Source organism: Eurosta solidaginis, chromosome 5 (assembly GCF_040869045.1).
Source record: "Eurosta solidaginis isolate ZX-2024a chromosome 5, ASM4086904v1, whole genome shotgun sequence".
Classification (NCBI taxonomy): domain Eukaryota; kingdom Metazoa; phylum Arthropoda; class Insecta; order Diptera; family Tephritidae; genus Eurosta; species Eurosta solidaginis.
This window is the reverse complement of record NC_090323.1, coordinates 237,273,919-237,298,000: the sequence shown is the minus strand read 5'-3', so window position 1 is coordinate 237,298,000 and position 24,082 is coordinate 237,273,919. Positions and strand designations below refer to the sequence as shown.

Genomic DNA, 24,082 nt, shown 5'->3' with positions numbered 1-24,082 from the left:
TCAATAAACCGGTTCATGTCATTTATGGGCCATTTTAATTCCACTAGCACAAAGCCGCCTTAACACTCGCAGGGGAAATTGTGACCGTTTCCTTGCAACCCTATTGGCCATAGCTCTTATACCTTTCATCAGATGTGCCTTCTTTCTATGTATAGGTCCGGTAATTGTGGTTGTAATCTTATATATTTCTTTCCAAGCCTTTCTATGGAAATTCTCTGTTCTTTTCTGGTTGTGATGCGGCTAAATTTATTTGGTGATCCTACATGTATGCGTAGAATACTAACTTCGAATAACGGTTTTCGTGAGATGGGCAAGTATTTATTTTTTGATGTAACTGGTCGTGACCGTGACTGCCTCAGTGATGGCCAGCGATGTTGCGACCTTTTATACGATTTTTCATTGACGTCAATATTCCTGTGAAGATGTACGCATGCTAGTGCAATATTCGATAAGTTTGCTGCATCGCGCAGCACCATCTTACAGTTATCGACGGCCCTAGAGGACGGTTATGGTGAATCTCACGCCATGAGCGCTGTTTGGCTGTCGTGTATATGCCTACCTCACGACAACTTATTGAATTCTCCAACAGGAAGCTACCGGATCTCTCTATCCCTACCAGTTCTGCTTTAGAGATACTAGCTTAGCTTAGAAGACGGAAGGAAGGTTTGATTTTTAGCCTTTCGGAGAAGAATCCTGCAGCAACACCATAGTGTTAAATTACATACCATGTCGCCTGACTGATGTCTGCTGTCGAGTGTAGCCATATTGCTTCTCAATTAAACTTCTATACTCTTTAAGTCTTATGGCTAGGCCAATAGCTGTAAACTGTGTGTGCAGTGGCGTAGTGAGGTTTTCTTGTGCCCGGGGAAAAATATTTTATTGAAGGTACTATCTGTATCTAGAAAGCGCAGTGATTTTTCTTCTCCAGAACCAATAAGCTGATGGAGAGCACTTTATATTGGCCTACCCTTTAAGTAAAACATGATGCGCCTTTAAAAGGTTTGGCCCCCTTATTGCTAAGCTAATGTCTATGGCAAAAAGATACTCAAGAACTTTTAGCATGAAGACATGAGGCTTAGGCGATAGGTGCATAAGATCACATAGCTTTTGAAGCATCGCCGGGTAAGCCGGACGATGTAAATGTGGCGCAACTATTGACTGCGAAACTTATCTTATCTCTGTATATTATCAAGTCTAGTATACCCTCCGAGAGCTGTTGGTATTCTGTGTGTTATTTACCACGTCTGCTCCTTGAGACCGGTCTTCCCGACTGTCTATAAAGAAACCCTACTTTTGCCCACATTTGATCTGAGTAAGAAGGGATTGTCCTTGGTAAAGCACGAGCATTTTGTTCTGATGACAAGGGAACACGTCCCAATATCTTTAGCGAGGCGGACTCCCCCTCCCCAGGTAGTATGCCAAAGCCAATATATAGAGTTTACATCTCTATTAAATGGGACGACGCTGTTTACTAACGTTGGATTTGGGCAACCGGTATTCCCAATGGCATTGTACAGATGAAAGCGCGAGCATTCAGCAAGGGTAAGAGGGGCAATTGGCATAAGACTGGTCCTCCTACTACCCCTGTGGAGCCATCGTGCGACATGTAATTAGTCTTGTATAAATAGTTAGTAGTTCATGTTACGTATGAGACTTATCCGTAGGTACAACCAACACCGTCTTCCTCGATCTTTGAAAAGCTATCCCTGGGTCTAGACCAATGGTCGGAAAACAGTAATGCAATTGTACAAACTCAATTCACACGTATTTTTATTTTCTTCCGTTAAGTAGTCGCTGAGCATTTGGCGCAGCAACATGAATTATGTGCTTCGCTCGCAATGTTGACGAATGTTTATTTGTTGTGCAGAATTTTGATTTTGAGACAAATTTGTGCAAACTTTGTTAGATGCGGGGTTAATTCCATAGTATATATTTTGTAGAAAGTGCTTACGTCATCAAATTAATACTACTAGGAATTGTGAAATAAGAAGTAATTTGCGAATATGAGCTTTGTGTATACATGTAGACCTACTTCCTCACTTACTGCCAATTTGAATATCATGACTAGCCAAAAGCGGCGCTTTCCCGTGACTCTATTGAATATGAAATGTTTGTATGTATGCCTATTGGTAGTCATAGGTTTAAATTTAGTTGCTGACTAACGAAATTGGCAACAAATAGAAATTTAACGCGAACAGAACCTATAATTATAATACAAATAGCACCAGGTACATTAGGGTGGTCCTTATACGGGTGAAATATTATATATTTTTTGGATTTTTTGGCATCAATTGGTTCTCTGTCCTGAGAAACTATTTCAGTATTTCTCTCAACTTATTTGAAGAATATTTGGACGTCACTACCAAGGATTGAATTTCGTATGGCGCATGGTTCTCTTTACTATTTTACATTTTCTAGTAACTTTCAACGATTTTTTTTGTCCCAAAATAACTTAGCTTATATTTAAGGTTATTAACAGACCTTTTGGAAAACCTACATTAAAAATTTAATTTACTTTTTTTCCTCGTTTAGGATTATATTATTACAATAATTTTTCTGAAAGTTTTACCTTCGGTAGCGACCTCTAAAAACCTTACAAAAAAAATATACGTTATCAAGATTTTTGAGTAAATAACGATTTAACGAGGAGCCCCATTAATTTTTTTTTTAAAGTCGAAAAACAAGGGCCACCCTAATAAATTTACATACATATGTATATCTAGAAATATAAGAATTTAAATAGTCCAAATTAATATTAATGTATTTAAATTTGAAATGTAAAAATGTACGTACAAACATGTGTTCAATATTTTCGTATATTTTTACAAGAGATTGCATTTAACGGTTAATCAGAAAAAGAAATTCGGTTACAACCGATATCCAAGAACAAAAAAGGGGATTTCTCAGTAAGATATATTTATTTTAGCATTTCTTCGGTCTTTCTTTATGATATTTCCATTTGAATATCATTGAGATCGTGCAGTGTGATTTATTGCTTAAGTTTTTTTTACTGTTATTTTGCGACCGAAATAGGTTTCGGGAATAGTAAATCTCTCTTCCGCTCTGTTAGGCCCATTATAGGTTATTATAAGGGTTTGCAGTTAATTGCTTTTACCAAATTTTAAACAGAAACACATATTTTTGGGGCATGCAGGGACTATAACCTATTTTATACCATTTCCGGACCGTACAAGGACAATTTTTTTATACTTTCGAGACTTTTTGTATTAATGTTGTTACTCTTGCGGTACTATTTTCAGATAATATCGGAATTATTTTGGATTTTTTATGAACTATTTCGAGATTTTTTGGGGAAGGGGTGCGTTTGTGAATACTTCGGGTCTGTTATTATTTTGTGATTATGTGGAAACTATTTCACGATCGTTATGGAGTCATCTTGGGATCATTCCGGAGTGAAATCAATATCATTTTGCGTTTAAGTTACCAATTATTTTGGGATAATTTCGGTACTAATTTAGAATTATTTAGCAAGCAGGATTCGTAAAAATTAATTAAAAACTATCGGTTTATTTTCGAAATCGGACGAACTATCGGTATATTATTTATGAATTATCGACGCGTTATCGGTTTATTATCGTAAAGTAATTGATTTTTATAGAAAAACTATGGATTTGTTTTAGAAATCGGTGTCTTTTCGGTAGCTTTGCGATAAAAACTCGATATTTTTCGATTGATTTTCGATAGCAACTCGATGTTTTTCCGCAAAAAAGTCTTTAATTTTTCTAAAACATATTAATACTCTTTCGATAACTTTTCGATATCAAATTGATTTGTTTATATATCAAACTGATTAACAATCGTTAACGTTTGCTATCGAAAACAAATTTATAACTCTTCGATAAGAAATTCGCTTACTATACATCGCTGATAACAAATGGATAACAAAATAAATACATAACACATTCATACACCATCGATAACAATCCGATATCTCCTCGATATAGGGTGTTATTCTTTCTTTCCATACAAAATGAATGCCGTATTTGTGAAAGCATATGAACAGTACACTGGTATGTTATTCGTTTACAGCAACTATGTAAGCTGAAATATATGTGCGTATGTACGTCTTAACAAGGCGCGATTTAATTGTAAGGAATTTTAAGAAACTCCTGATAGTTCTGCCCTTTTGTATCGTTTGAATCGCTAAACTGTCGAATATGTAACTCAAATATTCAGTATAGCAAAATGTTCTTTGTTTACGACACTACTGTGGTAGTAGTTCTTCACAATAAAATTACTCGCGTACTACAATTACAGCGTTCTCCTATTTCTCCTAGGTTCCAAATTTTTCACCAATAGTCTTCTCGAATAATTGTATCTCATAGTTGGTTATTTTGTTATATACATATATATATGCGAGTCATGTCATCTTCACTCTCAACCAGAGGTCGGCGCGCCATAGCTCAATTCAGCCCGACTTGCTTCACACATATTCTTACTCTCCGTCGTTCAGTCGTTGGTGACATAGCAACGAATAAACATATTATATAACGAAATATTTTAATGAAGGGAAACGAAACTGTTAAGATGGCTTTCCGTAATAACCTCATGGTTAATATGAATTTTCTAAAATATTTTAAAAAAACTTGGGGTTATTTAATTCTAGACTCGCTTTTTTTCTGAGCAAAACAAAAACTGAACTGCTGCTCTGCAAGACATTGCTAAAGAATGCTTAAGGTAATTTGTAAAGTAGTCAACAAATTTTCATGAATTAGTCTTTATGTTTCTTTAAGTCAGCTACATATTGTAACAAATCTACTGCAACTCCGCTTATTTGCAACCTTCTGCTAACGTTCGAATCACTAAACTGTTGAATAAATAACTCCAATATTCTATAATGCAAAATGGTCTTTATTAAGCTACTTTCAAAATAACACTTCTATTGCTCGACAAATAGCGTGCTTAAATCAAACTGACCTTCGTACCTCAACTGTTGCTGCTTTTATAGTGTTTGGTTTCCTCGTTGACATATTTCTAGGCGGTTATATTCTAGAATTTACTAGTTAGTTAGCAGCTATAAAATTACCAACTATAACTACGTTTATAGCTTCTCGTATGCGCGTGTATGTGTGAGTGTTACTTGCACAAATTATTGCCTACTTTTCAGCACATCTCAGATAAGATATATGCATGTGTTTGTGCGTTTTCTCTCCGCTGCGTGTACGTAAATATGTATAGACATTATGATTGATTCGTTTATGTAGATCAGGGCCATTCAAAACTGAAAGTGCACCTGACTTAGTGAGAGCGCAATCGTAGCGATGATCGTGCGGGTGAATTGATTTTTCATTTAGTCGCTTACTAGCAAGGAACGAGCTAACAACAAGCATATGCATCGCGCATAATTTTTCATACCTATTTTGATACCGATCAGCCGATACCCACTACTGATGTTGCTACGCCAAGTGCCAAGCGACGACTAAAGCGCCCATTACTGATACTTAGCATAGGCTTGACTTGACTTGGCGTAAACTTGGCAACTTAAGGCTCCATTACTGAAACTTAGCATAGACTTGACTTGACTTGAGAACTGTCACTTACAGTTCTGTTAAATGAACATTGCATGTTACTGATTACTCAAAACTTGGCAACACTTAACTTGAATTAGAAGTCTGTTGAATTTTGATTTTCTATGTAAGTTCTAAGTGACGTTTACATTTTGAGATGCCATTTGTTTGTTTCCATGTCATTTTGACATTTTGTAATACAAATTGACATTTATTAAGTTAAGGCACATTGTCATTTTAACTTTAAGTTCTTGCTGGGATGCTCATGTTCTAGCTCTCACTAATACACTTACATTAAAATTTTTGCCGCCCACTGCTCTTAGCTGATGATTACATGATGTGTGACTGTTTCTTTCTCTTTCTTCTTCGCTGTGTGGCTGCTTGCTTTGTAAGCAGTTTTTCATATAGATGCGTTTAACTCAATCTTATGCACTATGAGTAGGTTGCACGTATTTTTATGGAGAACGGTAAATTGAGTGACACTGGCGCCATCTGACATGAAAAAGTAGCCATCTTCGAACTTTTGTAGCAAGAAAAGCGTAAGAAGAAGAATTTGACATTTGCTTTGGCTTAGGGTACTGGCACATTGTGCAAGTGAAATTATTTTTCCCACTCGTTGGTAATTTTTCTAATATTCTTCGCAATTAAAAACTGCAATGTAACAAAATTAATACGACAAAAAATAAGTTAGCAATGAAGAATGTTTATAACAGCGCTTCGCAAAATTTTGTATGTGAATGGGCAAGGCGTAATAAACTTCAGTTGCCAAGTCTGAAGTTCCTTCATATTTACAAACGCAACATCGTGGTTGATTGTGGCGATGTTACGGGAATGCTTAAGCTTGTGTTAAACGCATCTACATGAAAAATTTCATTGTGCCGCGGCCTGAAATAATTGTTTTAATTGAAAATATCGTTTGCAGGAACTGTTGTTTGCAATCTCTGATTTTTACATATTTTAATATACAGATTTTTTGCATATAAATAATACATATTTTCACTTAATTAATATATTTCTTTTTTCTCTCTTTTAATTTCAGATTTAAAATAAAACAAACAAATTGTATCCAATTTTGAATGCACGCAAATTTCAATCAGTTAACAAATAAATACAAATAAATATCATTTAAATATCAAACAATTTGAACCAAAGTGATTCGATTCAATTCAAAATAGAAAAGTTATATATGAATAAAAAATATTAATTTAAAAAATATTATTAATATATTTGAGCGCGTTTGATGTGTTCCCCACAAAGCAAGTGATAATTAAATATACAACAAATTAATATACATAAATATTTGTCGCATTTGTTGTATAATTGTTTTGTGGTGTTTTTGAGTGCTTAGTTGATTTTGGTGCCCGGTGGTTTTGGTGATTTTGATTTCTTGCATGAGTGCGCATATTTCGAGTGGCAACGGTGGCTTTTTATGGCACATTCGCCGCTCATTGCACAAGCGTAGCGAAAAAAAGATGAAAACCATTTCATGATACTATAAGTGGTCTGAATCAGTGATATTAAACTATTTAAGAATGCCGTCAACACCGTACGATTTGGTGCAGGATGATCAGGATTTGCGCGTACCATTGCATGCTGAGCAGGCCTTCTTCCATGGCATCACATTTCAAGCTAAGGTGAGTTTAAATATTTAAAGTATATTTGCTATGAAGCTATAGTTTAGGCCTTAAAAAACCCGAAAAAGTGCAATGGGACTCGTTAGGTTCGATTCTACAGATCCAATTCATTAGACATACAACAAAAAAGGAAGCAGCAGTGGCAATTTTTATCAAATTTCGTCTATTGAAAAAATAATAATCCCTATAAATTTTGGAAAAAATGTAAAAAAAGGGCAAAAACCGATTCGAAAAAAATTCGGAAATTCGAAAAAATTTGAGGAAAATTTCCAATTTTTTATTTAGATTTTTCTGATATATTTTTGGATGCATCATTTTAGCTGAGTCAATTTTAGTTTAACGAAGTACAAAGCCTCAACACATTTGACTTCTGCGTCCATGAATAGGTCACCGAAACTGCCCTCTCGCCTACCGCACATCCTAGCGTTCATGCGGGCTTTTGTATTCACGAGGACATAAACCAGCAAGGCAGAAATACAGTCCTCATTAAGAAACCGGAAGTTATACATGCATCACTGACATCAAATTATGGGAATGTATATATAAGAAGTCATCATCAAAAAATGTTCTCTTATTATCCTAGACATTGTGGGAACTTAAATTACAGCTTTGTATAGCCAGCGACTTGATCCGACACAGACACTGCTGCAGCCGCATCTCATACGATTCGATATCGCCGATCGAAACTACCAGCTAGTACTTAAACGTTTTATGCCACACTGGTCTTGCTAGGTTGTTGCCTTATTACATTAGCTCACCACCAAATGAATGGTCAATGGTTACCTGGAAGTGTGTTGTGAGCTGCGCAAGCCATCTACAATCGCGCTGGCCATTCCCATGTTATTGAAAATCAAAAGTTGTTTGTTGTTGTGGCGATAAGGACTTACTACTTACTTACTTACTTAATTGGCGCTTAACCGTCTAAACGGTTATGGCCGTCCAACAAGGCGCGCCAGTCGCTCCTTCGCTCCGCCAACCGGCGCCAATTGGTCACACCAAGGGAGTTTAAATCGTTTTCCACCTGGTCCTTCCAACGGAGTGGGGGCCGCCCTCTACCTCTGCTTCCATAGGCGGGTTCCGATAGAAACGCTTTCCTGGCCGGAGCATCATCTTTCATTCGCATAACATGGCCTAGCCAGCGCAGCCGCTGCGTTTTAATTCGCTGGACTATGTTGATGTCTGCGTATAGCTCGTACAGCTCATCATTAAATCTTCTTCGGTACTCGCCATCGCCAACGCGTAGAGGTCCATAAATCTTTCGAAGAACTTTTCTCTCGAACACTCCCAAAGCCGCTTCATCTGCTGTTGTCATGGTCCATGCTTCTGCCCCATATAGCAGGACGGGTACGATAAGTGACTTGTAGAGTATGATTTTCGTTCGCCGAGAGAGGACTTTACTTTTCAATTGCCTACCTAGTCCAAAGTAGCATTTATTGGCAAGATTGATTCTTCGCTGGATTTCAGTGCTGATGTTGTTGCTAATGTTGATGCTGGTTCCCAAATAAACGAAGTCTTTTACTATTTCGAAATTATGGCTGCCAACAGTAGCGTGGTTGCCAAGGCGCATATGCGCTGACTCTTTGCTCGATGACAGCAGGTACTTCGTTTTGTCCTCATTCACCATCAAACCCATCTTTACCGCTTCTTTTTCCAGCTTGGAGTAAGCAGAACTAACAGCGCGGGTGTTTAGGCCGATGATATCAATGTCATCAGCATATGCCAGTAATTGCACGCTTTTATAGTATATTGTTCCAGTGCGGTTAAGTTCTGCAGCTAGTATAATTTTCTCCAGCATCAAATTAAAGAAATCGCACGATAGGGGGTCACCCTGTCTGAAACCTCGTTTAGTTTCGAACGGCTCGGAGAGGTCCTTCCCAATTCTGACTGAGCTGATGGTGTTGCTCAACGTCATTTTGCACAGCCGTATAAGTTTTGCGGGGAAACCAAATTCAGACATAGCGGCATATAGGCAGCTCCTTTTCGTGCAGTCGAAGGCGGCTTTAAAATCAACGAAGAGGTGATGTGTGTCGATTCTCTTTTCACGGGTTTTTTCCAAGATTTGGCGCATTGTGAAAATCTGGTCGATGGTAGATTTACCAGGTCTGAAGCCGCACTGATAAGGTCCAATCAGCCGGTTCACGGTTGGCTTCAATCTTTCGCACAATACACTTGAAAGGACCTTATATGCGATATTAAGAAGGCTGATTCCACGATAGTTGGTGCATTTTGCAGTATCCCCCTTCTTGTGGACTGGGCAAAGAACACTTAGATTCCAACCGTCGGGCATGCTTTCGTCCGCCCATATTTTGCTAAGAAGCTGCTGCATGCGCCTTACCAACTCCTCGCCGCCGAACTTGAATAGCTCCGCACGGCCCCATCAGCGCCCACGGCCTTGTTGTTTTCAATCTGGTTATTGCTATTCTAACTTCGTCATAATCGGGCGGGGGGACATATATTCCATCATCATCGATTGCGGGATCGGGTTCTTCATCTCTGCGCGGTGAATTGCTGCCTCCATTTAGGAGAGCAGAGAAGTGTTCCCTCCATAATCTAAGCACTCTCTGGACATCAGTTACAAGGTCGCCGTTTTCATTCCTACAGGAGTTTGCCCCGGTCTTAAAACCTTCCGTCTGTCGCCGTATTTTTTGGTAGAATTTTCGGGCGTTATTCCTGGTGGCTAGCAGCTCAAGCTCCTCGCACTCACGCCTTTCTGCTTCTGCTTTTTTCTTCCTGAAAAGGCGTCTCGCTTCCCTTTTCAACTCACGATGGCGTTCACACACTCCTCTTGTCGCGCTCGCTTTTAACGTAGCCCTGTAGGCAGCGTCTTTTCTTTCGGTTGCAACGCGGCATTCTTCATCATACCAGTTGTTTTTTCGTGGCCGCCGGTAACCAATTTTTTCCTCGGCGGCAGTATGAAGTGCTTTGGAGATATGCTCCCACTGCTCCTGTATTCCTTCAGGATGAGTTGTGCCCTCAGAAAGCAGGTGTGAGAGTCGAGTTGCGAAATCATTGGCAGTCTGTTGTGATTGAAGCTTTTCGACGTCTAGCTTTCCTTGTGTTTTTTGTTCCTTGTTTTTAGCCGCGTTGAGGCGGGTGCGTATTTTGGCTGCAACGAGATAATGGTCCGAATCGATGTTAGGTCCTCGGATCGTTCGCACATCTAAAACACTGGAGGCATGCCGTCCGTCTATCACAACGTGATCGATCTGATTGCGAGTATTTCGATCAGGAGACAGCCATGTAGCTTGATGTATCTTTTTATGCATGAACCTCGTGCTTGATATGACCATGTTTCGAGCACCGGCAAAGTCAATCAGCCTCAGTCCGTTAGGAGAAGTTTCATTGTGTAGGCTGAACTTTCCGACTGTAGGGCCAAAAACACCTTCTTTGCCCACCCTGGCGTTAAAGTCGCCAAGCACGACTTTTATATCATGACGGGGGCAGCGCTCGTATGTGCGTTCTAATCGTTCATAAAAAGTGTCTTTCACCTCACCGTCTTTCTCCTCTGTCGGTAACAAACACCATTAAAGTACCAGCCCGACCATCTCGGGAACGATTTGGTATGACCACATGAAACCTTCTAGGCCATCCCGGGGGAGGGAGGTGTCTAGATCCGTGAGGAGCTTCTGGTCGCCAGAGCCTCGGCTGATAAAGTAACAAGATTCGCCACGGGTTGGTGAAGTTACCAATTGGGTTGGAGAAGTTATATATTGAGCTGGCGACCCCTTGAGAGGGTTGCGCTACACAACCCCTTGAATCAATTCGGTACTTTAGTCAGCTCTTACGACAGGCATACCTTCCGCGGGTATATTCTAAGCCCCCTAACCCGCGGGGGGTTTTACACCTTCCACTTGAAAAGGTTGGCCGCATCCTTTAATTGTGGTAATACAAGTCTGAAATTACAGAAGGGTTGAAGAAACTGATTGAAATTTGAGCGATTATATCAAACGTTTTTTCTACTTGCGTTGTGCTCCCTAGCGTAAAAAAAATCTGTCAAAAATCCGACGCCTTTTAGTCCTAAAGAGAGTTAAAATTCTTTGCAGATATAAAAACATTTTAACTTTTAATTTAACCTTTTTTATGAGCTCAGCAGTTGAATATTTGCACACATTGGGAAATACTAAAATAATGCATTTAATTGTGCACTAAAAATTGTTAAACTTATTTAGGGCAATAATTAATGAAGGGCAATACGAATTGTGCAATAAAATTGGCCAACTATGAAGGGAGGGGCAATTATGAAGGAAGTAATTTTTGCATGGAAAATAGTTAAGCTTCATTCTGAATATTAAACTAAATATTACAATACGTTAACAGTTACAATTGTATCCATAACGGTGTAAATATTTATTTTCCGATTGCAAATTCTTGCAAAATCTCTAGTAATGATGTCAAGCAATTATTATTCTCTAAGCTCTTTTGATATATTGAACCAATTCCATAGCATGTAATGAACAATAATTGAAGGTGTGGTGATGAAACTTTGTGGTATTCAGGCCATTGCTAACATTTCATATGTATGTTCAATTTGTATGTAAGTATTCGTGTATATTATTAATGCAGTAGTTAGAATGTGATTTACTGGAATTGATATTTTGATCATTCCCTGCAAAAATCCCGAGTACTCCATGCATGCTATGGACCAAGCGAGTGCTCCAAAATTAACCACAATTCATACAAAATATATGGTCCAATTAACATTGCGATGTCCTAGGACTGGACCATATACTCCAGCTCAGCATTACATCAGAGTAATCCATGGAGCACCCACAGTCCTATAAACATCGTGTAGTGATTACAATCGTTAAAAACGAGCAATGATCGGCTTACAACATGTTCGTGTAGAAACATGTGTTGGTCCATTGTTGCATTACAGTGGAGTATAATGGTAAGTACTCCAGTGGACCACATGATCCAACGATTTTTGCAGGGTTTTAGATGATTGGTGCATTCAAGTTATTATACCTTTCTTGAACATGAAATGGTATATTAACTTTGGTCCGATGTTTGTAACGTTGAGAAATACAGAAGATAGACTCACCATTAAGTATACCGAATTGATCAGGGCGACGAACTGAGTTGATATAGCCATGTCCGTCTGCCTGTTTGAACGCAAACTAGTCCCTCAAATTTTGAGATATTTCAATGAAATTTGGCACAAGGATGTATTTTTGTATTATATTAGACATTTGTAGGATCCGGTAGGATCAGACCACTATAACATATATCACCCATACAACCGATCGTTCAGATAGAAATATTTTTGGCCATTTCTCCCTTAATTTAGAAAATATATTTTCTGAAAAAATCACTTTGATCGGAGCTATATATAGTATATATCCCATACAACAGGTCGTTCAGATAGAAAGATTTTTGGCAATTTCTCCCTTAATTTCCAATATAAAAACTTTAAACTTGGTGATATTTATTCTAATATATCATAGAAGATTTCATGAAAAAATCGCTTTGATCGGAGCTATATGTATATAGTATATACCTATCCCATACAACCGATCGTTCAGATAGAAATATTTTCGGCAATTTCTCCCTTAATTTCCAATATAAAAACGTTAAACTTGGTGATATTTATTCTAATATATCATAGAAGATTGCATGAAAAAATTGCTTTGATCGGAGCTATATGTATATAGTATATACCTATCCCATACAACCGATCGTTCAGATAGAAAGATTTTCGGCAATTTCTCCCTTAATTTCCAATATAAAAACGTTAAACTTGGTGATATATATTTTAATATATCATAGAAGATTTCATTATAAAATCATTTCAATCGGAGCTATATATAATGTATATGCCATACAACCGAACGTGAAACTTGGTGATATTTATTCTAATATATCATAGAAGATTTCATGAAAAAATCGCTTTGATCCGAGCTATATGTATATAGTATATACCTATCCCATACAACCGATCGTTCAGATAGAAATATTTTCGGCAATTTCTCCCTTAATTTCCAATATAAAAACGTTAAACTTGGTGATATTTATTCTAATATATCATAGAAGATTTCCTGTAAAAATCGTTTCATTATTTGGAGATTACGAATGGGATAAGATTATTGTTCAGCCCCATTCATAAAAGGTGTGAAATCTTCGGCACAGCCGAAGACAGTCCCGTCCTTACTTGTTTTTCTTTGCTTTAGCTTTTTGTACGACGTTCATATTTATTCATAGACACAGTTAGAAATGTTCTGATTTTGTAATTGTTTTGTCAGGATCAATTTATTCTGTCCAATAGAATAGGAAATATTTTGTAAGACTTATAAGTATATGATCTAGGACTAATTCATTTCTATGGACACCATATTGGACAGAGCTTCAGAATATTTATCTTCATATATCTTAACTCGACTCGAAATCAACTGCCGTGACAGTTGAATAGGGAAAATTATCTTAATTTTTATGTAAAATCACTTGTCTAGATTGGGCGAGGCATTTTTATGACGGAAGCGCACTCCCAGTTTTTCTTATTTTAATAGCTGTTATCCTTGTTTTTAGTAAAATTTTTCCTGAGTGTATGTAGTAGTGGATCGTATCGGATTAAGAATGTACAAAAAGTTGCCCTCAGTAGTAATAATCTCCTAAGGTTTAGAAAAGCGAGTAAAATACCTATCTTAAAAAATTGCGGTAGAGGTCGCACAAGTAGATGTATGTATTTAAAAAAGATCATACAGAAAGGGGGTAGTCTTGTGATCCGTTCTTAAGAGAGCAAGAGAACATGGACAAACTGGAACTTTCACATAAAATGCAGGGCACCGAGACAATGCAACAAAAGGAATAATGAAAACGGGGTTGAAAAAATACAAGCACCTCTTTCATATAAATAAAAAAAGCCTATACCCGCAACACAATCTGCACGAACGAAGTAGAACATAAAATTATAGCAATATAGCCCCAACAGTTTCGAGGCAGTCCAAATAATCTTGAAACTGTCCTGAAAATAACCCGAAATTATTACGATAAAATCGTGACAAACCCAAAATGATCAAGATAAGGAACAATATACTGGACTCTTTTTGAAAAGGTAGGACAAAAGCACTTTATTACTAAATGATCCCTAAATAATCTTAAAATAGTTCCGAAAACAGTCTCGAAACTATCCGGCGATAGTTCAAAAATATCCGTAGCAATACTTTCGATATGTATATCGAACAGTCTCGAAATGGTTCCGAAAATATTCCCGAAAAATATAAACCAGTACCTAGCGCGATTCACTTCCGAAGATATCTACACGGAGCTTACTCTCCTATTCGCATTGTGCTCTTTTTTAATTTTTCCTGCAAAATGGGTAGAACGGAGCTACATGTTTTATGTCGAACAAACACACTCAGAGTGTTTGTCATCTATTGCCGAGGGACGATCCGCTTAGAGAAATTATTTTCTAGTTGAAACAATTTTTTCTCAATTTTTGATGTTGCTTTGCCCGGCATTTGAACCCAGAAACTTCGGTGTAGCAGGCGGATCACTCTACCATCATACCCTATCCGTAATAATCGCGAAATTATACGGAGATAGTCCCGATATAGTCACAAAATGATCTCGACGATGTAAACCAGTAAACTGATTCGAAACAGTTCCAAAAAATCTCGATCACAGTCTTTAACTAGTCCCGAAATAGTATTAACCGAAAAATTCTCTTAAACAGTCACGAATAGCTACCTAAATAGTCGTGAAGTAATCAACAAATAGTTCCGAAACAATTCCGAACACAACCTCTAACTGTCCCGAACAAATTTTGAAATGCTCTAGAAATAGTCCCGAAATGTTTCCGAACACCGTCCTGAAATCTTGAATCATCCTGAAATAGTTTAGAAATGATTCCGAAATGGTGCAATATACTGATTCAGAAACGATCTGAAAATTATATCGACATTGTCCAAAAATGATCCTAAATAGTCCCGTACTGATCTAGAATTAATACCAAAATGACTCCGAAATAACCCGAAAAAGCCGTGAAATGACGATTCTTCTCCTAAATTGCTAGAATACCATTTATGTCACTCATATACAAAATATTTTTGGCCTAGCTTACTTAAACATAGAGTAATGACGACTTATGAATAGGTTTCAGTCAGTAGGAATGTAGGAAAAGGCTGCCACTCTTCAGTTTAAGAAATCGTTATATCCAGATGAATGCGCTCCCTGATGCAAATAGATTGAGAGTGATGATGATTTATGATGTGTGAGCCAGATACCAAATTTTATTGGTATAGAAAAAGTATAGGCAGAGTTATAACAATTAAAAGATACTGTTCCAGGCTGCTGGAGTTAAGTGGCTAAAAGGAATTTAAAAGTTGTTTTTTCCAAAAGGTGTGGAACCACACTGATTCTTTTTTCACCAAAAAATACAGGCTGTAGATCCCCCACAAACTGTTGTCCACCTCTGTGTCAATTTCATCCAAATTTGTTCAGGTGTGTGCTGTAAGCTCACTTCGAATCTCTGAGCGCACTTCGATTGAATATAAGTACATCTATACTCACTGTGTTGCCGCAGGAAATATTTTACTAAAAAATCTCTACAATTCATATACACTCGTAATGAATTTGCAATGAAATATTTACACGCTATTCACAAATAATTAATTCAGCACATTAAATTAAATTAAGCATGAAGATGAACGAATGTATTTGAGTTTGTGTGGGTAATTGTGTTTATAAGTGAATCATGGAAGTGTCTCAATTTCATTTAAGTCTCCGTAGAATATTCTGGTTTCCATTGAGAAATTAAGCACTTACAGGAATTGCAAAGATGTTGAAGTGATATGGAAATGACCTTCTTCTATTGTCATTAAGTGCTAAATTTCAAGCTGCTTTATTTTCAATCTAATTTGTGTTACTGTAATAAAAGATACTCGAAATCGATTTGGAATTCTCTAAACCTCTTTCAAATGTCTACATTAAGGTGGCTTCCATTTCCGGTACTTATTTTTTTTTGCCACCGTTTACTCTATTTGAAGGCTTGCCTTTAAAAATAAGAATAAAATTGTGTTCCATTACTTTCTTTATACTAAGTTTCTTTCAGGTTTCTTCGCGAAATTTCGGTAAAAACTTGGAAAAGCTTGCAATAGCTTTTTGAGTTACTTCCCGTGGAGCTTGAGTCTTAGAATTTGGATCATACTTCAAAACAGAAGTTCAAAACGTCAAAATTTAGCAACTGTAATGAGTTTAAAGTAACTTTCCGATAAACTAGAGACATGGAATTTCCCGGTGAGCTAAAGAGCAAAAAACCTCGCTAGGGGTCGCACATATCTACATATTCAGAAAAACCAGACTACACGATGAGCTACAAACTTAATACCTATAACACATTAGTTGAGAACCCTATGATAATGCATTAAATAGGGGGAAACTTCCGATAGGTGGCGCAAATGCTGGTGTCTTACGATCAAGTTTGAAAAAGCTTTCCATTGAGCTAAAAACTTGCAACCTCACACTTAGTTCAGAGCACCGAGACAATGCAGCAAAAGAAGAAAAAATCCGCTAGGTGGCGCACGGGTTAATGATATTAGAAAATTCTCACGAGGTTTGGAATATGACAATCGATTTGTATATAACTTCTTGGCAAGCTAGAGACTTGAACTTTTAATTGTATATCAAAGACCAGAAGAGGCTACAATACTTTTCACAAAATGTCTCGCTAGGAGCCGCACGGATCGAGTCATTTGAAAAAAAAAAAAAAGCAACCATCAATTTTTAAGAGACTTGCCATTGGATACAAACGGAAAACTGCAAAAATAGTTAACAGTACCGAGGCAAAACAGCAAAAGAAGAAAAAATCCGCTGGGTGACGCACTGGTCGGAATAATTAGAAAATTCATACTAGATTTGGAATTTTTCGATCGATTTTTATGTTGCTTCTTGTATAACTAGATTATTGAAATTTTAAACGTCTTTCAGTGTCCAAAGGGACCACAATACCTCTTACAAAAAGTTCCACCAAGAGCTGCACCGAGAAATCCCAATAAGTTATTGGATTTCGGATAAAACTAGCGAACCCTCACGAGTTTTTATCAGGCATGCTTAACGAACGAAACGATATCATTTCGTTACGATAATCAACGTTAATAAACGAAACGAAGTCATTTCGTTTCGTTTATTAACGTTAAGAACGTCAAATTAACGTTAATTTGATGATCTTAACGTTAAAAAACGAAACGAAGTGACTTCGTTTCGTTTATTAGCGTTGATTATCGTAACGAAATGATATCGTTTCGTTCGTTAAGCATGCCTGGTTTTTATAAATAGATCCTGAGTGAGAAGAAACCAATATCTCTAAAAAATATCAGTCTATATGGGATACGTGCGTAAAGTGGGATTTCTCCGTTGTTATTGTTATAGCGATTAAGGCACTCCCCTATGGTTATGTGGAGCGCTATCGATGTTGATAGTCCTTTGCCGGATATATGTAGATCTGTTACGCTACCATAACAAGCACCATTAGGTACTAGTCTAGGAGGCAGACCCCCTAAGTCCATGAAAAGATTGTGTCGCCAGAGCCTCGGCTGCTAAATATTTGTAACAGAATTTGCTTCGTGTAGGTTAGATTGCGGAAGCTGTGAAGCTATTAAGCTGCGCTTATCTACCCCTTGAATCCCATGGGTCTCTCTCTTCCTACTGAAAATTATTTTCCAAAAAAATTCTAACCATAACTAACGGTTATGCTACCGTTTACATATATGCGAATTGATAATGAGTTTCAAATTAATATCAAATCAATACAACCAATAAATAAACAAAAACAGAAAAATTTTAAAATTTGTAATTGGTCAATTAAGCAAATAAATTGAGTTCATACAAATTGTAGTTTCATTTAATAAATGCTTAATATTTCGTAAATATTCAACAGGAAGAATAAATGTTTGTTTTCCTTTCCAAGGAAAATGTTTGCAACGATTTTATTATTTATTTTATTTCAAAAATTTGCATTGCATAAATTCATAGTTAATCGAAAAGAGGAGAGTTGTTGAGTACATAGACCGAACAGAATTCATATACAGCTGTGAGAAAGAAAATAGAAGTGGCATTTTTGAAAAATTTCGTCAATTTATTTCTTTTTTGCTTATATCATTTAGTTTTCTTCGTATATTTGTACTAAATAATAAAAAAATGTTACGTATAAGCACCTGTACCCGCCTTTTCAAGAGGTACGGATATATTTGGGAGAAGTTGCTTGGTTTTTGATAAAATAAAGTGTTGATTTTGTTTTCGACAGTTTTAGAAAACATTTTCATGCATTTTGTAACTGGAACCATTTAAAAAAAAAATTTCCGAAACGTTTTCGAAAAAATAAGAAATTTTTTCGATGATTGCGAACTCTTTATTTAGAGGATTTTGAAGATAGTCTAAAATCAATGCGAATTTTGAGAGACCAATAACTTATACTTTGTTGGATTAGAGTGGATTTGGCCATAAAACTCTCTACTCGAAAACATTCAGGAAACTTTAAGTAGAAAATTGGAAATTTTAGTCAAAGTTTTTTTAATTTTGGAATTTTTTTCGAAAAGGTTTTTTAGATTGGTTTACTTAGGTTCAGTTACAAAATCAGAAAAGTTTTCTCTTAAATTATGGAAAATAAAATAAAAAGAAGAGTTTAATTGACAAAATTTGATAAAAATTGACACTACTATTTTCATATTCGCTGCTGTATGTAGCGCAGTGGTGCACTCATTGAAGTTGTGTAGCTGTGAGAGATGTTGAGTTATTAAGTTAACACCGAGGGTGGAGTTATTGAAGCTGACACACTATTGTATGAATCCGTGACGCAATTGGGCGCCCGTAACAACATACTAAGTAGTACACATTTTGTTTGATCTGGCAACATTTCAACTCACTCTGTTGCACAAGATGAATCACCAGCGCTGCTGTCATCAATTTAGTGTCTCCAGTGAGCCATACACAATAAACCTTCGACTTAACAGCGCAAGCAACGCTGTCAACTCACAATAGAGCCGTGGTGTCATTGTCTACCTCACTGAGTTGCCACCGACCTGTTGTTGTTGTTCTTGTAGCAGTGCTTCGCCCCATCCAATAGGTGCAACCGATCACAAATTGTCATCAAACTTTCTGTTTCAACAGGGGTGGACCATAGTGAGAGAGGTGTTAGAGGCTTTGGTTTCACATTACAATTGAGGAGATGGTTGGTGTCATGTGGGGACACATTGCAAGCAGGACGTACATTTTGTGTGTCGGGGTTGATTCTGGGTAGATAATAGTTTAATCTGTTACAAGACCCAGATCGAAGTTGAGCTAGAGTGACGCGGGATGCCCTAAGGAGAGTGCGTTCTTCTTTTGCTAGTTCTGGATATTTTTCTTTAAGTACTGGATTCGCCGGAAAAATCCTGGCATAGAGGTCCGTAGCCTGTTTGTGGATATCCCTGAAGGATACTTTTTGTTCTTTTTTGCTTCATACGGCTGTGTTCTCAAGTGCCGTATTTCCTCATAATGCTTACGGATATGACCCCTTAAGCCCCTTGGATGTGTAGCCTCATCAATCAGATGTCTCTTTGGATGCTCAGGTTTCTGGGTATTCAACAGAAATTGTTTGTTCTCGGCTCATTGTGTAGGTGGTGTTCTGCCCGTAGCGGTTCTGAGAACAGTATTTTGGCAGGCCTGTATTTTCTTCCAGTGAGGAACCTTTAGAAGCGGTAAAGATGGGTTTGATGGTGAATGAGGACAAAACGAAGTACCTGCTGTCATCGAGCAAAGAGTCAGCGCATACGCGCCTTGGCAACCACGCTACTGTTGGCAGCCATAATTTCGAAACAGTAAAATACTTCGTTTATTTGGGAACCAGCATCAACACTAGCAACAACATCTGCACTGAAATCCAGCGAAGAATCAATCTTGCCAATAAATGCTACTTTGGACTAGGTAGGCAATTGAAGAGTAAAGTCCTCTCTCGGCGAACGAAAATATACTCTACAAGTCACTTATCGTACCCTTCCTGCTATATGGGGCAGAAGCATGGACCATGACAACAGCAGATGAAGCGGCTTTGGGAGTGTTCGAGAGAAAAGTTCTTCGAAAGATTTATGGACCTCTACGCGTTGGCGATGGCGAGTCCGAAGAAGATTTAATGATGAGTTGTACGAGCTATACGCAGACATCAACATAGTCTAGCGAATTAAAATGCAGCGGCTGCGTTGGCTAGGCCATGTTATGCGAATGAAAGATGATGCTCCGGCCAAGAAAGTAGAGGGCGGCCCCACTCCGTTGGAAGGACCAGGTGGAAAACGATTTAAACTCCCTTGGTGTGACCAAATTGGCGCCGGTTGGCGGAGCGAAGGAGCGTCTGACGCCTTGTTGGACGGCCATAACCGTTTAGACGGTTAAGCGCCAATTAAGTAAGTAAGTAAGAGTAACCTTTTGGCCTGGCGACCATATCGGGGGACGGTAGCATGCAATCGTCCGGTCAATTGCTTTGTAAGTAGTAATGAGTAGTAATGAACGTCACACCCAAAATTTTTGGTTGTAAGACACTCGGTAGCGTGATGCCATCGACGTGGATGTTCAATATACGTCGACCATCACGCGCGTCCATGTTGTAAATAAGGTCGCCGATGATTTGGTCGGTGACAATGTCAGGTTTCGCAGAAAACTGGAGGCTTTGGTGTTGGTGTCTAGGTTTCAACACCGCAGTGTACAAATACACAGAATAAGCCTGCAAGAGCTTTCTAGAACTAGTTGGCTAGCCAACATTAAGGTGTTCTTCTTATATGGGTGGGAGTGCCGAGCTTGAATCAGGCTTGCGCGGTATTGCAAGCGGTAAATTGTAGGCATATTGGTGACTTCGTGAAAGGACATACCGTTCGTTTCACTATTAAAATGTTCCTCCAGTATCCTTACTTTTATCTAAGAACAAAAATATTTTGCTGGTATTGGAATCATTGCATACGCTGTGCATCACTGCTTTGTTTTTTCTTAATTCCTTAAAAATCTAAAGTATTTAGATTTATGCTTCTCTTGAAAATTGTTTAGTATCCTAAAAAATTGTAATCGTTCGTGTGAACGGTAGATCGGATTATGTAAATATATATCTTTTGTTTTTGTTGTTTGTACAAACAAGCACCTGAGGTCGATATGCTGGTAATAGATACAAATAAATATAAAATGAAGAAGAATTCACGTGTAGGATGTTCGAAATTGCTACTAGTAAGGGTGAATGAAAGATATTATATATGTATATAGATAAAGGAGCTATATAAAATAAATCTCTCACCTTATTATATATTTATATCTTAATAACTCTGAAACCGTTTAAATAATTGGCTTAGTTGCGCTGAAAAAAAGAATGCTAAGCTCATTTTTCCCATACTTGATAAGACGATACTGGCACAGAATATTTAATCTGCTTGAGAAGATACTACAGCATTAATTTAGAACTTTTTCAAAGTATCTTTCAGGCGTAAACATCTCTCGGTAAGCGTTAGTGTAGTCTGAAGCGTAATACGGGAACAATGCTCGTGTTACAGGAACAGAAGGGGAAAGGTAAGGAAAGATTTGAAGTCAAATCTAAGCCAAACCCGAAGCGAGAACCGAAAACGGATGACGTGTTATTAACTTGCTATAAAAGTGTTAGTGGTTTGTTATCAATGGGTTTTGCGCGTTTTATCCATTTCTTGTTATAGTCGTGTTATCAAAAAGTTTTCGATTTATTATTGAAAAGTGATCGATTAGTCCAAAATTTTTCTTCCAAACAATCAACTTTCACTATTGCGCCGTCAATATCAACTCTAACCTTGGGTCTACTCACGAGCTGGAATATCACAGTTCATGATTCGCCTACAAATCGCCAAGAATTATACGGTTTTTTGGTGAAAGCAGCACGGTAGCCAAAAGAGCAACAGGTTATGCCTTCAAGACTGGTCCGAAAAGACTTACCCTGACATTTTACGGTTCTATCCCCGCGGCCGATATCGGGCTCAAATATATTACATTGCACGTTATAAAGAGTGAAGAAAGCAAAACTGCCTCCATTCCCTATCTTCTGATCTTTCGGCAGGAATTATTACCCGTTTGATTTCTAAGATGACCCGTTATGGTCACTTATTTGGCGGTATTCTGGGTCAATTTGTCGTTCAAAATCGTTCTCTCGCTAAGACAGCAGCTTCGAATGTAAAATCGAGCCGGATTACAGGTACTCTACTATCAGGGATGAAGGGAGCCAATGACGAATCAACAAACTTGCAATACTTACGATCGTATTGCCTCCTTGGTGTTTCTGATTGGATTCCGTTACCACGGTTTAACTGGGTTGGTTGTTTAAGTATACAGCCTGTAATTTTGTTGTCTGTCGATTTTTTACATCCTTATGATCCAATTATATTTAATTTCTTTCTTATTTGTACACGCATGCTAAGTAATTGGTCTTGTAAAAAGTATAAACTTTGATTTTATAAGGACTATACGGAAGTTTTTTGCTAGATTATACTGAGTTATTGCTTTTTAATTACAATAAGTATGAAAGTACGTTCGGTTGTAATTGACATAGTTTTCCATATGCGACCTGTATTTTACAAATTGAAAAGTCTAAAATTGCAATTTTAATTCAAGCCGGAAATGGCATCACACCAATGAATTGCCCCATAAATCTACATGCATACCTACATACATACACAAAATCAAATATATAAATAAGATCAGTATTACATGCAATACCATTTACATGATGATGTATAATTAGCAGTGTGTGAAGTTATTACACACACACATACATACATGCATGCCTAAACAGGTACAGCTCTGTGTACTTAGTATGATGATTCAACAAGAAAACATTTTGAGTATGTACAAATGTATGTAAACACAACAATAGCACTTCAATTTGTTTTTATTGTATCGACAATATTGTTGGTTTTGTTGTTGTGAGATAATCAGTTCGAGTGAACACGACACTATTCACCTTTTAGTCGAGCAAAGTTGTAACAATGCAAACAACAACAACAACACTGCAACAACTTCATAAAGATGCAACAAGTTTATGTACATATTTACACAATGAGTTAGAGTGTTTGTTGTTGTTGCAGTTTTTGTAGCACTTGTAGAACAAGCAAAGTGCAACAGCAAAAAAGCAAGAAAGCCAAGAAAACCTGTGAAAAACGCTATGAGGCAATGAATTTTTCGCTGCTAAACAAATGACATTGAATGCAGGTCGGGGTTTTAGTAGAGCGCCAGCAGGGCGTATGAGTGACTGTAATAAATTAGGGTGGAGGAAGGGGTTTTGTGCAACACGCGAAATGGTAATGTGATGATTGTAAATAAGCTTGTATTATGTTTTTGTGCCTTTGTTAACAATATGCGGAGAGATGAACAAAAGTTCGGAAAGTTGTTGGGAATAATTTTACACAGGCGCGCTGGTTGCCACTTTCGTACAATATTGCCAAAACATTTGTCGATGTGTAAACATCTTTGGACGTGGTTTGGAGGAATACAGAATGTAAGTATAAGGTAAGTGTTAGCGTAATGGTTGTCTTTGGAATTGGTTTGCTATACAGGGCACTACGGGATGTAGGTGCAGGATAACCATAAGTGTAGTCGCAACATTGTAACTTAATGTGGGAACAATGTTTGTGTTAGAGTTGATATGAGGGAAATCGGACAGCAAATTAAGGCAAAGCAAGATGAGGCGTGCTAATATTACCGAAGTGATAACGGTTTGCTATGGATGGCATACAAGCGTTTTGTTGTTTTCTTATTGAAGAGTTATCGGTCTGTTATAGGTGTTTTATAGACGAGATGTAGGCAAGTCATCGAGTTTTTGTCAAAGTGTTATAAAATACTATCGATAAAGACGGTTATCCATGATCTAAATGAAAAATTTTCAACATGTTTTCCTAAGTATCGATCCTTTGTCAAATCGATTATAAATATCGATTTACTATCGAAATATCGATCGAT

General features: G+C 37.5%; 2 protein-coding genes across 3 annotated transcripts in view; both read left to right on the top strand.

The window, feature by feature from the left end:
- The window catches only part of LOC137252876 (capon-like protein), a 682,759-nt gene that overhangs the window by 79,491 nt on the left and 579,186 nt on the right, over nucleotides 1-24,082 (top strand). For both annotated transcript variants that reach the window (XM_067788997.1, XM_067788996.1), the window contains exon 2: nucleotides 6,568-7,162. In XM_067788997.1, coding sequence (XP_067645098.1) covers nucleotides 7,061-7,162 — 102 coding nt within the window. In that variant the 5' untranslated portion in view covers nucleotides 6,568-7,060. The remainder of the gene's footprint in view (nucleotides 1-6,567; nucleotides 7,163-24,082) is intronic.
- The window catches only part of LOC137252877 (uncharacterized), a 155,493-nt gene that overhangs the window by 87,361 nt on the left and 44,050 nt on the right, over nucleotides 1-24,082 (top strand). The window lies entirely within an intron of this gene.